This window comes from Thamnophis sirtalis, unplaced genomic scaffold (assembly GCF_051295495.1).
Source record: "Thamnophis sirtalis isolate CommonGarterSnake01/CBP01778 unplaced genomic scaffold, rThaSir2_p1.2 scaffold_7, whole genome shotgun sequence".
Classification (NCBI taxonomy): Eukaryota; Metazoa; Chordata; class Lepidosauria; order Squamata; family Natricidae; genus Thamnophis; species Thamnophis sirtalis.
This window is the reverse complement of record NW_028261387.1, coordinates 95,911,683-95,930,681: the sequence shown is the minus strand read 5'-3', so window position 1 is coordinate 95,930,681 and position 18,999 is coordinate 95,911,683. Positions and strand designations below refer to the sequence as shown.

The following is an 18,999-nucleotide window of genomic DNA, read 5'->3' as shown; positions in this document are numbered from 1 at the left end:
GCAGAGGTGGGATTCAGCTGGTTCTTCCCAGTTTGGGTGAACCGGTAGCGGCGGCAGTGAGGACAATTAACCAGTGGAACTGCTTGTCACTAGAAGTTGTGGGTGCTCCATCACTGGAGGTTGTTGAAAAGGGATTGGAGGCCATTTGTATGGAAGGCTACAGGGGTTCTGCTCAAGCGAGACCCCCAAGGTCCCTTCCGAGTCTCTTATTCGATGTGTGGTCCATCAAGTGGGAAGGAGTCCCACTTGTACCCCTTCAGAATCGCTGCAGCCAGGAAGAGAGGAGACCCCAGGCAGGGGGGTCAAAGCCCAGGGCCAGGGTGAGCCTGTCACACACCTCCTGGGCCACCTCAAGAAAACTCTCTGGGAAAGCTTCCTATCCATGAAGTGGACAAACCTTGGTCAACTTTTGTGTCCTTTTGTGGACAAGGGAGAGGCGGCAGCCATTAAGGGCTGCGTAGCTCTCCAAAAGGCCCCCACTGAGAGTTTGCAGAAGTCGCCCATCCTAGGCTGAGCAGCCATTGAGCCTGGTTAAAGATAGTGAACTGCAGAGAAAAAAGGAAAGGCTTCCTTCCATTTCCTTCCTTTCTTCTTTTTCCCTCCCTTCCTCTTCCCTTCCCCCTCCCTCCTTCTGCCCTCCCCCTCCCTCCCTTTCATCCCTCCCTCCAATCTTCCTCCCTCCCTTCCTCTTCCCTTCCCCCTCCCTCCTTCTGTCCTCCCCTCCGTCTTTCCCTTCCTTCCTTCCATCACTCCCTCCCTCTCTCCCTTCCTTCCATCACTTCTTCCTTCTTTCTTTCCTCCCTCCCTCCCTCCAATCTTCTTTCCTTCTTCTCTCTCTCTCAACCCCCTCTGGTCTTCCTTCCTTCCCCCTTCCTCCTTCCTTCCTCCCCTTCCTCCCTCTCTCCCTTCCTTCCATCACTTCTTCCTTCTTTCTTTCCTTCCTCCCTCCAATCTTCTTTCCTTCTTCTTTCCCTCCCAACCCCCTCTGGTCTTTGTTCCTTCCCCCTTCCTCCTTTCTTCCTTCCCTCCCTCCCTCCCTCTCTCCCTTCCTTCCATCACTCCTTCCTTCTTTCTTTCCTCCCCTCCCTCCAATCTTCCTTCCTTCTTCCCTCCTTCCCGCCTTCCATCATCTCCTCCCTCCCTCCCTTCCTCCCTTCCTTCCTTCACTCCTTCCATCCTTCTTCCCTCCCTCCCTCTGGTCTTCCTTCCTTCCTTCTCAATATTTTCCTTCTTTCCACATTAAAGCCTTCCTTCCTTCCCTCCATCCATCCTCCCTGTCTTCCTTCCTCTTTCTTTTCCTTTCCTCCTCTCCCCTCCCTCCCTCCCATCCAAAAAGAGAGTTTTAAATCAAAGTTGCTCTAGGTTCAAGCGTCTAGTTTTGCAGCAAGCAAGATTTCTGGAGAGATGGCAATTTCTCTAATCCAGCCATGAACTTTGGAGATTCCCCCGTTTGACCTTCTGTTCCAAGCTGATAACCCCCAGGAGAGATTCCTCAAGCATCCAAGAAGCGAGATTTGTGTCTGCCCCTCTGGCCTTTTATTAGTTTCACTCCAAGGAGTGAAAGTGGCAAGCCATGCTGTTACACGCACTCCCAGATTCGACTTCCATTCAGTCACACAAAAATTCCCAGTCCAGGTTAACAGCTGCACTCAAATCACTTTCAACCAGGGGTGAAATTCAACAGGTTCTGACAGGTTCTGGAGAACCAGAAATGGAAATTTTGAGTAGTTTGGAGAACCAGTAGCAGAAATTTTGAGTAGTTCGGAGAACCAATAGCAGAAATTTTGAGTAGTTCAGAGAACCAATAGCAGAAATTTTGAGTAGTTCAGAGAACCAATAGCAGAAATTTTGAGTAGTTCAGAGAACCAATAGCAGAAATTTTGAGTAGTTCGGAGAACCAATAGCAGAAATTTTGAGAAGTTCAGAGAACTGGTAGTGAAAATTTTGAGTAGTTCGGAGAACCAGTAGCAGAAATTTTGAGTAGTTCGGAGAACCAATAGCAGAAATTTTGAGTAGTTCAGAGAACCGGTAGTAGAAATTTTGAATAGTTCGGAGAACCAGTAGCAGAAATTTTGAGTAGTTCAGAGAACTGGTAGTGAAAATTTTGAGTAGTTTGGAGAACCAGTAGCAGAAATTTTGAGTAGTTCAGAGAACTGGTAGCAGAAATTTTGAGTAGTTCGGAGAACCAGTAGCAGAAATTTTGAGTAGTTCAGAGAACTGGTAGTGAAAATTTTGAGTAGTTTGGAGAACCAGTAGCAGAAATTTTGAGTAGTTCAGAGAACTGGTAGCAGAAATTTTGAGTAGTTCGGAGAACCAGTAGTGGAAATTTTTAGTTCAGAGAACCAGTAGTGGAAATTTTTAGTTCAGAGAACCAGTAGTGGAAATTTTGAGTAGTTCGGAGAACCAGTAGCAGAAATTTTGAGTTGTTCAGATAACCAGTAGTGAAGATTTTGAGTAGTTTGGAGAACCAATAGTGGAAATTTTGAGCAATTCAGAGAACCAATGGCAGAAATTGTTTGAGTGGTTTGGAGAACCGGCAAACGCCACCTCTGGCTGGCCCCCAAGTGGGGAGAGAATGGGCATTTTGCAGTATCCTTCCCCTGCCACGCCCACCAAGCCACACCCACAGAACCGGTGGTAAAAAAATAATAATTTCCCCACTGCTTTCAACTCAAGACAACCAGTTCTTTGGAAGACTAGAAGACATGATGGAGGTAAAGGAATAAAACTTTGCTGGTGACAATGCACATTTGCTCTTTCACACACACACACACACACACACACACACACACACACACACACACACACACTTACTTATTGACATCTTCCTCACCTGGGCAGCCAGATACTAGTTGTCTAGTATTTATCTACAGTTTTTATTATTATTTTGAACCCGTCAAAGGGGCAAAAGTTTGAAAGCATGGGCGAACATAAAGGTGAACTCCAATGGAAGAGAATATTTGTGTCTCTGGGCTGAACTGTGGGGTCCCTGGTGCTCTCTGAGCTTGGTGGCTTTCTGGCAGACGTTTCATGACCCAGCTAGGTAACATCATCAGTGCTAATAAGGAGGGAGGTTTATGGAATGGAGGAAGAGGATTATGGGTTCCTTAGCGTTCTCTGAGCTGGGTGGTTTTCTTGCCGATGTTTCATGGCCCAATTAGGGTCATCAATGCTAGAAGGGGGGGTGGAGAAGAGGAGGAAGGAGGAAGAGGAGAAGGAGGAGGATAAAATGTGGAGTTCTTGGTTTTCTCTGCACTTGGTAGTTTTCTTGCAGGCATTTCATCACCCAACTAGGGAACATCATCAGTGCTAGAAGGGAGCAGGGTTTGTGGAGAAGAGGAGCAGGAAGATGACTGGCAGGGGGGGGGGGGGCATCTTCCAATGGGGACGATTAAGCAATGGAAGAGCTTGCCTCCAGAAGTTGTGGGAGCTTCATCACTGGAAGCTTTCAAGAAGAGACTGGACAGCCACTTGTCTGAAATGATATTGAGTCTCCTGTTTGAGCAGGGGGGCTGGACTAGAAGACCTCCAAGGTCCCTTCCAGCTCTATTTGGATTTATTGGTCCTTGGTGCTCTCTGAGCTCGGTTGTTTGCTTACGGACATTTCATTACCTAACAAGGTGACATCATCAGTGCTACAAGGGAGTGGTGTTTGTGGAAAGAAGAGGAAGAGGAGAAAGAGGAGAAGAAGGGGAGGAGGTGGAAGATAAGAGGAAAGATGGGGGAAGGAGGAAGAGGAGGACTGTGGGCTCCTTGGTGCTCTCTCAAAAAGAGCCGAGGTGGCGCAGTGGTTAGCGTGCAGCACTGCAGGCCACTTCAGCTGACTGTTATCTGCAGTTCGGCGGTTCTAATCTCACCGGCTCAAAGGTTGACTCAGCCTTCCATCCTTCCGAGGTGGGTGAAATGAGGAGCCGGATTGTTGTTGGGGGCGATATGCTGACTCTGTAAACCGCTTAGAGAGGGCTGAAAGCCCTAGGAAGTGGTATATAAGTCTAACTGCTATTGCTATTGCTATTGCTCTGAGCTTGGTAGTTTTCTTGCAGACGTTTCATAACCCAGCTAGATAATCAGTGCTAGAAGGTTGTGTAGAACCTAGTTTAATAATAAAATGTCTGGAAGGAAACAGCCAAGCTCGGAGAGGGGGCCCAAGGACCCCACAAATCTGCTGACCCTGATTCGACACTACTTCCTCCTGCCTGACCCCAGGCTGTTTGTCCAGGGACAGCAGACCAGATAATGTCCAAGGACATGGAATCCATTTGCTTGCAAGTGGGGAATTCTTGAACCGTTGGCCAAAGGGGCCGGCTGGGAAAGGAGGAAATTAACATTCTTGCCACACGGAAAGAAAGAAAGTGGCCATTGGAGTCGCCTTCCCCAACCCTTGAGGTCCCTGGGATTACAACATCCATCAGGCTTCAAGCCATTGTAGCAATGGTCCTGCAGGCTTTGGGGGGGAGAGAGGAGGGGAGGGGGGAAGTCCATGTTAAAGGGGCTCTTCCTGGAGGAAGTTCTGCAGAAGGCCAAACCGAACTCCAGTGGAAGCAGAAGTGGGGGTAATATTCCTCCATTTCCTCCTCTTTTCCTCCGTTTCTCCTCCGCACCTTCTCTATACGTAGCGCACGTCCGATGCAAAGACCAGGAAACCCTGCAGAGAGATAGAAGGGAAAGGTTTACTCATCTCTGTGTGTGTGTGTGTGTCTCCATCCCTTCTTCTCTCCCTCTTTCTCTTTCTCCCCACTCTCTCTCTTTCTTTCTCTCCCCCTCTCATTATTTCTATCTTTCTCTCCCCTTCTCACTTTCTTTGTCTCTCTGCTATCTCTCTCGCTCATTCTTTCTATCTTTCTCTCCCCCACTCATTCACTCTCTCTGTCTCTCTCCTCGGTCTGTCTGTCTGTCTGTCTGTCTCTCCCTCCACGCCTCCCTCCCATTTTTCTTTCTTTCTCTCTCCCTCTCTTTCTCTCTCATTATCTCTCTTTCACTTTCTCCCTCCCTCTCTCTTTCTTTCTCTCCCCCTCTCATTCTTTCTATCCTTCCCTCACCCTCTTTCACTCTCTGTCTCTTTCCTCTCTGTCTCTCTCTCTCATTCCATCTTTCTCTCTCCCACTCTCTCTCACTCTGTCTCTCTGTTTGACTGTCTCTCTCTTTCTCCCTCCATCCCTCCCATTTTTCTTTCTTTCTCTCTCCCTCTCTTTCTCTCTCTCACTATCTCTCTTTCACTTTCTCCCTCCCTCTCTCTTTCTTTCTCTCCCCCTCTCATTCTTTCTATCCCTCCCTAACCCTCTTTCACTCTCTTTGTCTCACTCCTCTCTCTGTCTCTCTCTCATTCCATCTTTCTCTCTCCCACTCTCTTTCACTCTGTCTCTCTCGCTCTCCCTCCTTCCATCCCTCCCATTCTTTCTTTCTTTCTCCCTCCCTCTCGTTCTTGCTGTCTCTGTGTCTGTCTCCTTCCCTCTCCCCCCCCCTTTCCCCGCTCTCTCTCTGAGCAAATCAGAAAATCAGAATCCTCTCGCTACGAGGATGCAAAATTTCATCTCCTTGGCTCAACATTTGTACACCGGTAGTCCTAAACTCACAACCGTTCCTTAGCATCCATTTGGAGACCCCTGCGGTAGGACCAAAGTCACTCTCCCACCTGTCCCCTGAATTGTCCCACCTGTCACTTACCTGGTGAGCCTGAAGGGCGGGATTGGAGAGCTCCAGGTGATCCAGGAGGGGGAGGGGAAATCCTTCAGCCAGACGGACTGGAAGAGAGAAGATGAAAAGGCATCATGCAGGGAAGCCTGGGTTTATCGTCACCCTTCATGGTCTTCTAGCCCAGTGTTTCTCAACCTTGGCAACTTGAAGATGTCTGGACTTCAAGTCCCAGAATTCCCCAGCCAGCATTCGCTGGCTGGGGAATTCTGGGACTTGAAGTCCAGACATCTTCAAGTTGCCAAGGTTGAGAAACACTGTTCTAGCCCAACCCCTTCTGCTCAAGCGGGAGACCCCTAGGCCATTCCGGAGAAATGCCTCTCCAGCCTCTTCTTGAAAACCTCCAGTGATGGAGCCCCCCACAACCTCTGGAGGGGGGAAGCCACGGATTAATTGTTCTCACTGTCAGGAAATTCCTCCTTGGTTCCAAGTTGCTTCGCTAATGGCCGGCTATTTCTCCTCCAGAGTAGAATACAGAATGACAGAGTTGGAAGGGACCTTGGAGGTCTTCTAGTCCAACCCACGGCTCAACCGGGAAGACCTTATACCATTTCAAACAAACGGCTTTTCAATCTCTTCTTGAAAACCTCCACGACTTCTGGAGGCAACTTCCATTCCACTGGTTGATTGTCTTCTCTGTCAGGAAGTTTCTCCTCAATTGCTTCTCTCCTTGATTAGTTTCCATCCGTTGCTTCTTGCTTTCTGGTGGTTTGGAGAATAGGTTGACCCCCTCCCTCTTCTCTGGGGCAGCCCTTCAAGTACTAGAGGATGCTCTCATGTCTGCCCTGGTCCTTTTCTTCATTAGATTAGACATACCTAGTTCCTTTAATCATTCATCGTATGATTTGGCCTCCAGACCCCACGAACTCTTTGAACTCTGAAATAATATTATATGAAAGGGGGAAGGATAAAGAGGAGGAAGAGAAAGAAGAGAAGGGAAAGAAGGTGGGAAGAAAGAAGGAGAGAAGAAAGAGAAGAAACTGGGGGAGGAAGGAGGGAGGGAGGGTAGTAAAGAGGGAAAGAGGGAGGGAAAGAAAGAGAGAAGGAGAGTTGAAAGGAAGCAAGGAAGGAGGGAGGAAAGGAGGGAGATTAAGAGAAAAGAAAGGAGGAGGGAAAGAGGAAGGGAAGGAGGGAAGGTATGTGAGAAGGAGGGGGGATCGAGGGAGGGAAAGGAGGGGGAAGGAAAGGAGGAAAGGAGAAAAGAAAGGAGGGAAGGCAGGGGAGAAGGAAGTAAGGGGGGGAGGGAAGAAAAGGGTATGGAAAAGAAGAAATGAGGGAAGAGAAGAGGGAGGGAAGGAATAAGATACCTAACCTTTGATGTTTATATGATTTGATAGTATGGGAATATCTTGAAATGTAGTTGTATTGTTTTTTACAAGTTATGGATGTTGTATTTTCGTTTTACCAATAAAATCTTATTTTAAAATAAAATAAAATAAATAATATTATATGAAAGGTCTTTCTTGACTTTACAATGTCCTTACCGTTCATCTGGGGAATTAGGATGCTGGCCGTAAGGAAGTTTATGAGGTATTCCAGCATTTGTACCTGCACGTTGGGAGAGAAATCCAGAATCAGAAAAGCCAAACCAACTTGATCGGTTCTCCTCCTTCAATGGGAGGTCCTAGATCCATAGGGTCACCCCTGCCTTGGCTTGTAGATCCAAAGGCACCGTCCTTCTGGTCAGTTTCCCACCCATACTGGACCCGCCAGAAGGGCTGAGTCCATCATCAAGTCTTTGGGGAAGGTGTTGAGGAGAAGGTTTTGAGGAGAAGGTGTTGAGGAGAAGGATCTAACCCAAGAGGAGAAGGCAGGTGTCAGGCCTGCAGCCATCTTTTATTTTGGGTCTTGGGCCTGCCACACTTTCTATTCTTCTACTAGGCATTTTCTATGATGGGGAAATGGGATTGTATGGAGTGAGATGCTATGTAGCCATAACAACATTCTTTCTAGAAAGCCAAGGTCATCTTTTGTCTCTGCACCTCTGCACTGGACCGGAACTGGATGAGAGTACACTGTCTTTGTGGCAGTGGGAGATGGGACCATGGGATGGACTTGTGGGTGTGGGGGGAAGATCCTGAACTTTCATCTGGGTGAGGGAAACCGGGAAGCTTTCAGATTACGGTTTTCCCAGATGTGCCAACACGGCTCTCTTCATCAATGGGAACTTTTGAGGAATGCTTTGCCTCGGACTCCGATTTGCTTTTGGATGCTGTTTGGGACCCTGGCAACAGGATGAGCCCAGTGTGAACTGGGTTTCTGGCTGGGACCTCTAGAAACTGGGAAGGAGGGAGAGCATGGCATTTCAGGGGGGGGGAAAGACCCTCCTCTGTCTTACCGAGAAGAACCCAACGTCTGAGTGCTTCAAGGAGAACTTCAACCTGCAGAGGGGACAGACAGAGTAAAGGGGTTGTTTTTTTCAGTGTCGTGGCAACTTCCAACGGCCACTTGTAAGTCGAGGACTACCTGACTTTCCGTACGGAGTCGGCGTTAGGCCCTGCCCTGCTGTGACTCACCTGCCAAGCTTCAGGCTCCCAGAGATCCTGGTAGAATTGACAGAGACTTGGGCAGAAACTGGGCTGGACTGAGAGGAGGAAAAAAAGGCAGATCTTTAGCATCCTTGGTGGTCCATTTCAGGGGTGGGTTCCAATTTTTTTTACTACTGGTTCTGTGGGCGTGGCTTGGTGGGCATGGCTTGGTGGGTATGGCAGGGGAGAGGATACTACAAAATCCCCCTTCCCTCCCCACTCTGGGGCCACCCAGAGGTGCCATTTGCCAGTTCTCCAAACTACTCAAAATTTCAGCTACCGGTTCTCCAGAACCTGTCAAAACCTGCTGAATTTCACCCCTGTAGTAAATCATACATCCCCCCCCCCTGTACAGGAAAATTAGGAAATTTACTTATGCAAGGTATGTCAGTTGAAGAGCCGAGGTGGCGCAGTGGTTAGAGTGCAGCACTGCAGCCACTTCAGCTGACTGTTATCTGCAGTTCGGCGGTTCTAATCTCACTGGCTCAAGGGTTGACTCAGCCTTCCATCCTTCCGAGGTGGGTGAAATGAGGACCCAGATTGTTGTTGGGGGCAAAATGCTGACTCCTTAAACCACTTAGAGAGGGCTGAAAGCCCTATGAAGCGGTATATAAGTCTAACTCCTATTGCTATTGATGTTCATCAGCCTATGAGACATGCTCAGTTGCCTGTTTTAAATTCTGGGCATTTTTTAATGTGGCTTCTTAGAACTATAGATTTTTTTCTCTCTGTTTCTTTTTCAGTTTCAGCTTTGCCTTCCCTGTTACGCCATTCAGTTTAATTTTCCCTGCTGAGCCATTCCCTCTCCCATTTCTTGCCACCGTTACAAAGCGGGTCACTGCAATTGTCAGGATAAGTAGCAGGGTCGTTAAGCGAACCTGACTTTCTTGTTGACTTTGCTTGTCGGGAGGATGCAAAAGGGGGGCCACGTGACCCCAGGACTCTGCAACCGTCATAAGTCCATGCCAGTTGCCAAGGGTCTGAATGTTGGCCACATGATCATGGGGGACGGTGCAACGGCTGCGTGGAAAACGGTCATAAGTCCCTTTTCTCAGGGCTGTTATAACTTTGAGCAGTCCGTCTTCTCAGCCTCTATCTCCCTTGCTTGCTATTGGCTGCCATGTAATGGGGAGGAGGGAGGGGGCGCATGGTATTTGGGAGGGGGAAAGTGCTGGTGGAGACATCTTGAAAAAGAGAGCTTTGTTCTTCTGCACATGCTGATGGCTCATGGTTGGAGTTGGTCAAGGTCAACCGTCTCTGCATACCAGCTGAATGAGGCCACCTGTAGATGCGCCCCACATGACACCCTTGGGAGTTGCAGATTGGACATTGGGTTGGGGTAACCGGAGGGGAGGGTCTTGGGTAAACGTTTGATATGTACAAGTTCGTGTCTTTCTGCCTCAGATCTTGCTCCACTCTCGCTGTTTTCATTTCATATCCAGTAAAAGTGCCTTTTCTCTAATTAGCAATAGCAGTTAAGACTTATATACCGCTTCATAGGGCTTTCAGCCCTCTCTAAGCGGTTTACAGAGTCAGCATATTGCCCCCAACAACAATCCGGGTCCTCATTTCACCCACCTCGGAAGGACGGAAGGCTGAGTCAACCAGGAATGAACTCCTGGCAGTGAGCAGAGTTAACCTGCAATATTGCAGATAGATAGATAGATAGATAGATAGATAGATAGATAGATAGATAGATAGATAGATAGATAGATAGATAGATAGATAGATAGATAGCAAGCAATAGCAATTAGCAATTAGCAATTAGCAATTAGCAATAGCAGTTAGACTTATATACCGCTTCATAGGGCTTTCAGCCTTCTCTAAGCGGTTTACAGAGTCAGCATATTGCCCCCAACAACAATCCGGGTCCTCATTTCACCCACCTCGGAAGGACGGAAGGCTGAGTCAACCAGGAATGAACTCCTGGCAGTGAGCAGAGTTAACCTGCAATATTGCAGATAGATAGATAGATAGATAGATAGATAGATAGATAGATAGATAGATAGATAGATAGATAGATAGATAGCAAGCAATAGCAATTAGCAATTAGCAATTAGCAATTAGCAATAGCAGTTAGACTTATATACCGCTTCATAGGGCTTTCAGCCCTCTCTAAGCGGTTTACAGAGTCAGCCTATTGCCCCCAACAACAATCCGGCTCCTCATTTTACCCACCTCGGAAGGATGGAAGGCTGAGTCAACCCTGAGCCGGTGAGATTTGAACAGCCGAACTGCTGAACTAGCAGTCAGCTGAAGTAGCCTGCAGTGCTGCATTTAACCACTGCGCCACCTTGGCCCTAATTAATTGGAGTTGGGGGCTTTTCCTTTCTTGGCTGTTGAACGAGGCAGGCCTGATATTCTCAATAGTTGTAAGTTGAGGATTATCTGATAAAAGATATTGCGAAATATCTGGATTGTCCCACCGTGGGGAGTTTACTTACCACTCCGATCAGAAAGAGGGGCGCCAGGGAAGAATTCGGGAGAATTGCGAAGGCCTGGATGTCAACCGAAGCGGCCAGCGAGAGGCTTTCGGGGGTGATGCTCAGAGACGGGGCCGAAGAAGGGGAGAGCTTCAGCTTCATTGCCAAGTTGGGGTAGAGCGTCTTCAACTGAGGACGGTAAGGAGAAAGTCACATTTCCAGGGATGGTCCTCTTCTCTACTTGAAGACCTGCTGTGATGAGGCATGAATTCCAAACAGCGAGCGGAGAGTTCAAACTCCGCTTTAATGCTCCAAAATTGGGCCCAAATGCTCCCACGTTCTTGGCAAGTCCCAGAGGAAAGCACACATGCGCGCATGCACACACACACACACACACACACACACACACACACACGGCAGCCTCTGACTCCACGCAGTCCAGCAAAGCAAAGGAAGAGAGAAATGAGTCCACAAAACCAGGATGCACACACAGACAGTGTCAGGTTTCCTAAAAATGCCCTAATTGATTCATGAGTATCGAGCCAAGTTTCAAAAGAAAGCCAGTCATTTATTAGGAGCACCATTTCGGCAAGGCCTTTCCGCAGTCAGATCTGAGCCTTGTTTGAATTATAGCGGAACTTTGGCCCTGTTCCTTCCCTCCGCTCAGTCTGTGTCATAAATCACATTCCCCAATGAGGTGCACCCCTCCCAAGCCTGCTGCGGTAATCTGAGACCCAACTTTTGCCGAAAGTATGTGTGGAATGTGCTCCCTCCCCCTTCTCCCACTATGGCAACTTTAGGAGTTCACACACACACACACACACACACACACACACACACACACCGGGGGGGGGCAACCTCTGGCTGCACGCAATCTAGCAAAGCAAAGTGAGCCCACAAAACAAGGAGCTACTGACGAGTCCATGATTTAAGGAAGAAGCAAGCAATCCTGCAAACTCTAAATGTGTTCAACAGCACACACACAAAACTCTACAAATTCAGCATTTGTTCCCGACAAACGCTCCTCCCCACAGCATCTCCTTAAGTCTCAGTCCCCAGCTGTGCCTTCTGAAGTGTTGGGCTTCATCATTCTGGACAGAGCAACCGACCGCAGAAGCTTCCGGATGTTGCCTTCCCTGTTCCCACTTAGCGGCTCCCCATGCAGCATGCCCCCCCTCCCCTTTCCCTTGGGGCACGGAGGGGGAGAGGCTGACCTGCGGGATGAAGGGCTGGAAGGAGGAGGTGTTCAGCCGGATTTTGATCTCCTGAGGGACCTGCAGGGGGCAAAGAGGGTTGGAGGGAAGCAGATGGGAAAGCAGGAAGGGGAGCAGAGAAGGTCTCCACCTCGCCCTCCCTCTGGTTTTCTTTCTTTCCTTCCTTCCTTCTTCCGTCCCTCCTCCCTCCTCCATCCCTCCCTCCCTCCAGTCTTCCTTCCTTCTTCTCTCCCTCCCTCCAGTTTTCCTTCCTTCCTCTTCCCCCTTCTTCTTCCTTTCTTCTTTCCTTCTTCCCTCCCACCCTCCCTCCAAACTTCCTTCCTTCCTTCCTTCCTTCCTCCATCCCTCCTCCCTCCCTCCCTCCCTCCCTCCAGACTTCCTTTCTTCTTCTCTCCCTCCCTCCAGTCTTCCTTCCTTCCTTCCTTCTTCCATCCCTCCTCCCTCTCTCCGTCCCTCCAGTCTTCCTTCCTTCTTCTCTCCCTCCCTCCCTCCAGTCTTCCTTCCTTTCTTCCTTCCTTCCTTCTTCTGTCCCTCCTCCCTCCCTCCCTTCAGCCTTCCTTCCTTCCTCTTCCCTTTCTTCTTCCCTCCCTCCCTCCATTCTTCCTTCCCTCCCTCCCTCTCTCCCTCCAATCTTCCTTCCTTCTTCCCTCCCTCCCTCCAATCTTTCTTCCTTCCTTCCTTCCTCTTTCTTCCCTTCCCCTCCCTCCTCCCTCCCTCCCTCTCTCCCTCCCTTCCTCCCACCACTTCTATCCATCTCTCTTTCTATCTTCCCTTACTTCCTCTCCCCTTCCCGTCTTTTCTCTCATCTCTCCCCAGGAGAAAGCAGGATTGTCCCTCCCAGAGGCTTCTGGGCTTCACGATCTGCTCGGCCTCACCATCTCATCCACCATCCAGAAGGTCAGGGCTCCTGCCTTGTAGTAGACGTCACCAGCCGTGTTGAAGAAGTAAGTGGAGATCCCAAACTGGACCATGCGCTCCTGATCCACCGGAAAAGAGAGGGGAGGCGGTGGGAAAGGAGCAGGAGAGCGATGGACGTTGGAGAAGAATTCACCCTGGTGGGAGGACATGGATGAAGAAGTTAAGAAGACACGAAAAGAGGGCAGGGACCAGGCTCCCTGAGGGATGGAATCAATCCGTTTCAATCCAGCCGACTGGACACATTGCAAGATCCCGTCAACCAAAGAGAATTGGCTGCCGGGGATCAGAAAATGGGATTTTTTGGGGCAGTGTCCCAAGCTTTGTGGAATATCTTCCTCATGGAGATCAAGGTTAGAGAGCCAGTTTGGCCTGGTGAGTAAGACACCAGGCTAGAAACCAGGAGATGGTGAGTTCTAGTCCTGCCTTAGGCATGAAAGCCGGCTGGGTGTCTTTGGGCCAATCACCAGGAGTCGGTGAGTTCTAGTCCAGCCTACACCTAAAAGCTAGCTAGGTGACTCTGGGCGAATCACCAGGATATGGCAAACTCACATGGTGATTGGTTCAAAGTCACCCAGCTGGATTTCCTGCCTAAGACGGGACTAGAATTCACCATCTCCTGGCAATTGGCTCGAAGTCACCCAGCTGGTCTCCATGCCTAACATGGGACTAGAACTCCCAGCCTCCCAGTTTCTAGCTTGGCGCCTTAGCCATGACATCCAACTGGCACTTCAAGAGACAAAGTGCAGAAGTCTCTTAATAGCAGCGGTGGGTGATGTGGTCCATCGTGTCCTCTCCACCCACCAAAAAGTCAGGAACCTGGTTTACCTCCCCATTTTGAAGTGAGAAGCAAAGGAGAACTATGGGGCAGGATCCTGTGCTGGTAAGAAGAGGCTGAGACCCCCCCAGATCACTGAGAAGTGGGAGGGAAGAACGACAGGCAAACTCTACCATCTGGGAAGCTTTCTTCTGAAGGCCCATCCAAGCTTTCGGTTGAAGCTTACCTTGAGATCCAGGTCTACACAATCACTTGTTGCAACTGGTGGCCCAACCAGAGAATAATCGATGCTCGATGTGCGGTCGATATTGGCGGTAACTGTGGGGGGGGGGGAAGACAACATAGGAGTGGCATCAAAGAACTTGGTCCCTTCTGTAGGACAGTCTCAAGGATGATGGAGAACCATGCAATCTTAGAATCCTAAGGCTGGAGGTCTTCAAGTCCGAACCCCCGGCCCAGAGTAGGAGACCCTAGACCATTCTGGATAAATGGCCGTCCAGTCTCTTCTTGAAAACCTCCCGTGTTGGAGCACCCACAACTCCTGGAGGCAAGCAGTTCCACTGGTTAATTGTTCTCACTGTTAGGAAGCTTCTCCTTGGTTCTAAGTTGCTTCTCTCCTTGATGAGTTCCCATCTGTTGTTTCTTGTCATGCCTTCAAGGGCTTTGGAGAATAACTTGACCTTCTCTTCTCTGTTGGAGCTCCTCAACGCTGGAAGATGATCATATCCCCCCCCCAGTCCTTCTCTTCATTAGACTAGACATATCTAGGCCCATCAATTGTTCATAGTATGCCCATGGAGATTCTCAGTCATCCAGTTCATGGTTGTCCCAAAGGTGCTTTTTCCAGAGGCAACTGGACTTTCTTCTCTGAAGACGTTTTGCTTCTCATCCAAGAAGTGAAAGCTGAACAAGCTTCTTGGATGAGAAAGGAAGCAAAGCCAGAAAGTTCCAGTTGCCCCTGGAAAAAGCACCTTTGGGACATTCATAGTACGGTTTCGCCTCCAGACTCAGATGGCTGGACAAGAAGCAACAGATGGAAGCTAACCGAGGAGAGAAGCAATCTGGAACGAAGGGGGAATTTCCCAACAGTGAGGACAATGAACCAGTGGAACAGAAGTTGCCTCCAGAAGTTGTGGGTGCTCCATCACTGGAGGTTTTCAAGAAGAGATTGGACAACCATTTGTCTGAAATGGCATAGGGTCTCTTGCTTGGGCAGAGGGTTGGACTAGAAGACCTCCAAGGTCCTTCCAACTCTGTTATTCTGTTCTCTACTGAGATACTTCTGACAGGACCTAAATTACATGGGAGGATCTTCTGCTGGTGTCTCAGCCTCCTTCAGTGGAGGAGTATCTCAACCTCCAGTTGTTCAGTGGAACAACCTGCCTCCAGATGTTCTGGGTGCTCCAGCACTGGAGGTTTTCAAGAAGAGATAGGACAACCACTTGTTCAGGATGGTGTAGAGCAGGAGATCGGACTAGGAAACCTCCAAGGTCCCTTCCAACTTTCTTTTTCCATAATAAGGGATCCAATACTAGGACAAAAGAGTGACTAGAAGCTGTAGACCAGTTAGGCAGAAACATTGAGAGGCAAACAATGTGTTGTGGCCCACCAATGGCCAGCGGATCTGGCAGCAGATTCGGACAGAGAGAAGGTTGGGAAGGGACCAGGGTCAGTCCTGGAATCTGGGGAAGGCTCTGATGAGGGCTCTGTGTCAGAGGCAGAGAGGGGGCCAGGGCCGTCTGACAGTTACCAGCTGCCTTTGGAGTCAGTGGGGTAGAAGAACAGCTGGAGCCTGTTCCAGAGGTGGGATTCAGCAGGTTCTGGAGAACCGGTAGCGGAAATTTTGAGTAGTTTGGAGAACCGGCAAATATCACCTGTGGCTGGCCTCGCCCCCATCTATTCCCTGCCTCCCGAGTCCCAGCTGATCAGGAGGGAATGGGGATTTTACAGTATCTTTCCCCTGCCATGTCCACCAAGCCACGCCCACCAAGCCACGCCCACAGAACCAGTAGTAAAAAAAAAATGGAATCCCGCCACCAACCTGTCCCCAGTGTGCACATGCTCAGAGCTGCCAAGAGAAGGGATCAGCTAAAGAACAAGGGCCGACTTGGGAGTAAAGCTACAGGTGGACGGTGAATGGCCCCTCCCAGAGGGAATAAAAGAGGAGCGAAAGGGGAGTGGAGTTTGCAGGAGACCATTAGTTCAATTCATTACGGTGAAGATCTGTTACTGACTTCTGGCCAAGTATTGTCTGCTGCGGCATGGCGTTTGGAAGATTTATTTTATTCATTTTGTCAGGCATTTTTAAGATAACAGATGCAAGTATAAACGTGATTATGACTACGGGAAATGGATGCAAATAAGGGTGGACAGTAGGAGAGGGACAGTAGGCACATAGGTGCGCTTATGCACGCCCCTTAAAGACCTCTTAGGAATGGGGTGAGGTTCAACAGTAGACAGCCTAAGGTTAAAGTTTTGGGGGTTTGGGGAAGAAACCACAGAGTCAAGTAGAGCATTCCAGGCATTGACAAACTCTGTTGCTGAAGTCGTATTTTCTGCAGTCAAGTTTGGAGCAGTTTACCTTGAGTTTGTAATCTATTGTGTGCTTGTTGCAGTTGAAGCTGAAGTAGCCGTTGACAGGTAGGACAATGTAGCAGATAATGTTGTGTACTACACTTAGGTCGGATCGAAGACGGCAAAGTTCTAAGTTGTCTAAGCCCAAGATTTCAAGCCTGGTGGCGTAAGGGATTCTGTTGCGAGCAGAGGAGTGGAGGACTCTTCTCGTGAAATATCTCTGGACTCGCTCGATTGTATTAATGTCCGATATGCAGAGTGGATTCCAGGCAGACGAGCTGTATTCAAGAATTGGTCTGGCAAAGGTTTTCTATGCCCTAGCTGTTGGCAATGCAGTTACAGTGGGCTCTGGCACTTGGATCGTTGGAGATGAGTACTCCAAGGTCCTTCTCAGTGGGAGGGGGGCTCCTCTACGAGGTCATACCCGTTCAGCTTGTATTTTGTGTTCTGATTTTTTCTTCCATCCGCCGGCCAATGCCGACTGGTGACTACCCGGAGGAGAGCCTTCTCTGTGGCTGCTCCGACCCTCTGGAACGAGCTCCCCGTGGAGATTCGAACCCTCACCACCCTCCAGGCCTTCCGCAAAGCCCTTAAAACCTGGCTGTTCCGACAGGCCTGGGGCTAAAGAGCTTTTGCCCCCCCTCGAATGGTATGGTTGTTGTGTGCTTTTTAAATTGTGTATTGTTCTGGTTCGTCTTTTTTATCCCTTATCTGTACCCCCTTCCCTTGACTTGGATTGTGAGCCGCCCTGAGTCCCCTTCGGGGAAAAGGGCGGCATATAAATGCAATAAATTCAATTCAATTCAATTCAATATATCATCAGCCAAGAGAACGCAGCTGCTTATGATATCATCACAAAGGCTATTTATGTAAAGCATAAAGAGTGTGGATGGCAAAACGCTGCCTTGGGGGACACTGCTGTGAACAGGTGCAGGGTTTGATAGGGGGCTCCCTATTTCAACTACTTGTTCGTTTTACAGGAACGTAGCTCTCCACTTGTGCAGGGATCCGGAAATGCCATACGATTCTAGTTTTAGAAGTAGTTTGTCATGTACCGCGGATTCAAAGGCTTTGCAGAAGTCTATGTCAATTGCATCTATTGCTTTACCCCGGTCGAGTTGTGCCCTCCATATGTTTTTGCAGGGTAGAAGTTGCAGATTAAAGGACAATTTTTTTTCCTGAAACCAAACTGTTTGTTAGGCAGTAGGTAGCTTGTCTCTAAGTAGAGGGTAATGAATTGGTTTATGGTTGATTCCATGACTTTGCAGGGTGACGCCACAGAAAGAGATTGGTCTGTTGTTTCCAACTAGGCTGGGGTCTCTCTCCCTTTTTGAAGACAGGGATGACCGTGGCTAGTGACCAGAGGTTGGGCAACGAGCCGGTTCTGAAAAAATTTTCATAGATTATACTTAGAGTTCCTGCTGAAGCAGTGAAAAGCTTTTTTTAAAGAAGTACCGTATTTTTCGGAGTATAAGACACACCTTCCCCCCCCTAAAAGAGGGTGAAAATTTGGGTGCATCTCATATATACTTATATATCCACCCACCCACCATCCCCCACCCTTTGGCCTCTGCCTTCCAGAAATTTACTTCCTTGTAGCAAATGGGGAAAATGGGGCCTGTGGAGGCTGCAATAGACTATAGCAATCCCTGCAGCCTGAAACAGCTGATGATCGGGAGGGCCCTGCTGACATTGAAAGTGAAACTTGCTGTTTGCTGCAAGGAGGCAAATTGCTGGGAGGCAGGAAGCAGATTTTTTCCCCCTCAGGCTGTTTGCTGTTTGCTGCAAGGAGGTGTCAATAACTATAAATGCCTACAGTATGTTCAAATTATTAAACTTATTTTTCAAAGACTGCTTTGTTATTGTTCTAGGCAACTTAACAGAATGAAAAAGCTTTTTAAAATAAATGATTGATCCGAAGAGGCCCAGTGCTGAGGTGGCGCAGTGGTTAAATGCAGCACTGCAGGCCACTTCAGCTGACTGCAGTTCTGCAGTTCAGCGGTTCAAATCTCACCGGCTCAAGGTTGACTCAGCCTTCCATCCTTCCGAGGTGGGTGAAGTGAGGACCCGGATTGTTGTTGGGGGCGATATGCTGACTCTGTAAACCGCTTAGAGAGGGCTGAAAGCCCTATGAAGCGGTATATAAGTCTAACTGCTATTGCTACTGCTATTGCTACTTCAGCTGACTGCAGTTCTGCAGTTCGGTGGTTCTAATCTCACCGGCTCAGGGTTGACTCAGCCTTCCATCCTTCCGAGGTGGGTAAAATGAGGACCCGGATTGTTGTTGGGGGCGATATGCTGACTCTGTAAACCGCTTAGAGAGGGCTGAAAGCCCTATGAAGCGGTATATAAGTCTAACTGCTATTGCTAATAACTAGACTTCCAGAAAGCCCCATCAATTTTAACAGCATCTGTACAAGTATCGTCTGAAATGTAACACCAGAAACAGGGTATATCACCTGTATTGTTTGCTGTTTTTTGCAAGGAGGCAAATTGCTGGCCAGAGGCAGATTTATTTCTCCTTGTTTTCCTCCTCAAAAGCTAGGTGCGTCTTATACTTTGGAGCGTCTTATACTCCAAAAAATACGGTAGGAACATAATCCATCAGGTCCAATAGATAGAGATGGTTTTAGGCTGCGCTTACAACAGCATCTTCTGTAAAACCAACACGTAGTTGATCGTTGCAGAGTTCCCTGGCAGCTCTCCAAGCCTCTGTGGTTGTGAAATCTCTTGAAAGACTGCCGGCCGGGACTTTACAATAGTACAACAGCAGAGTTGGAAGGGACCTTGGAGGTCTTCTAGCCCAACCCCCTGCCTAGGCAGGAAACCCCTATACCGTTTCAGACAGATGGCTTTGCTGGAGAGGAATTCCCTTC

The 18,999-nt window shown here is 48.8% G+C and overlaps 1 protein-coding gene across 1 annotated transcript in view; it reads right to left on the bottom strand.

Moving 5' to 3' along the window:
* Positions 1 to 3,375: 3,375 nt before the first annotated feature.
* LOC106541547 (bactericidal permeability-increasing protein) overlaps positions 3,376 to 18,999 on the bottom strand; it is a 29,761-nt gene continuing 14,137 nt past the window's right edge. The window contains exons 7-15 of the mRNA XM_087720674.1: positions 13,776 to 13,867; positions 12,732 to 12,908; positions 11,857 to 11,916; positions 10,664 to 10,831; positions 8,208 to 8,275; positions 8,030 to 8,072; positions 7,176 to 7,239; positions 5,665 to 5,741; positions 3,376 to 4,645 (exon numbers count right to left, since the gene is read on the bottom strand). Of these exons, the coding sequence (XP_087576800.1) occupies positions 4,607 to 4,645; positions 5,665 to 5,741; positions 7,176 to 7,239; positions 8,030 to 8,072; positions 8,208 to 8,275; positions 10,664 to 10,831; positions 11,857 to 11,916; positions 12,732 to 12,908; positions 13,776 to 13,867 (788 nt within the window). The 3' untranslated portion in view covers positions 3,376 to 4,606. The remainder of the gene's footprint in view (positions 4,646 to 5,664; positions 5,742 to 7,175; positions 7,240 to 8,029; positions 8,073 to 8,207; positions 8,276 to 10,663; positions 10,832 to 11,856; positions 11,917 to 12,731; positions 12,909 to 13,775; positions 13,868 to 18,999) is intronic.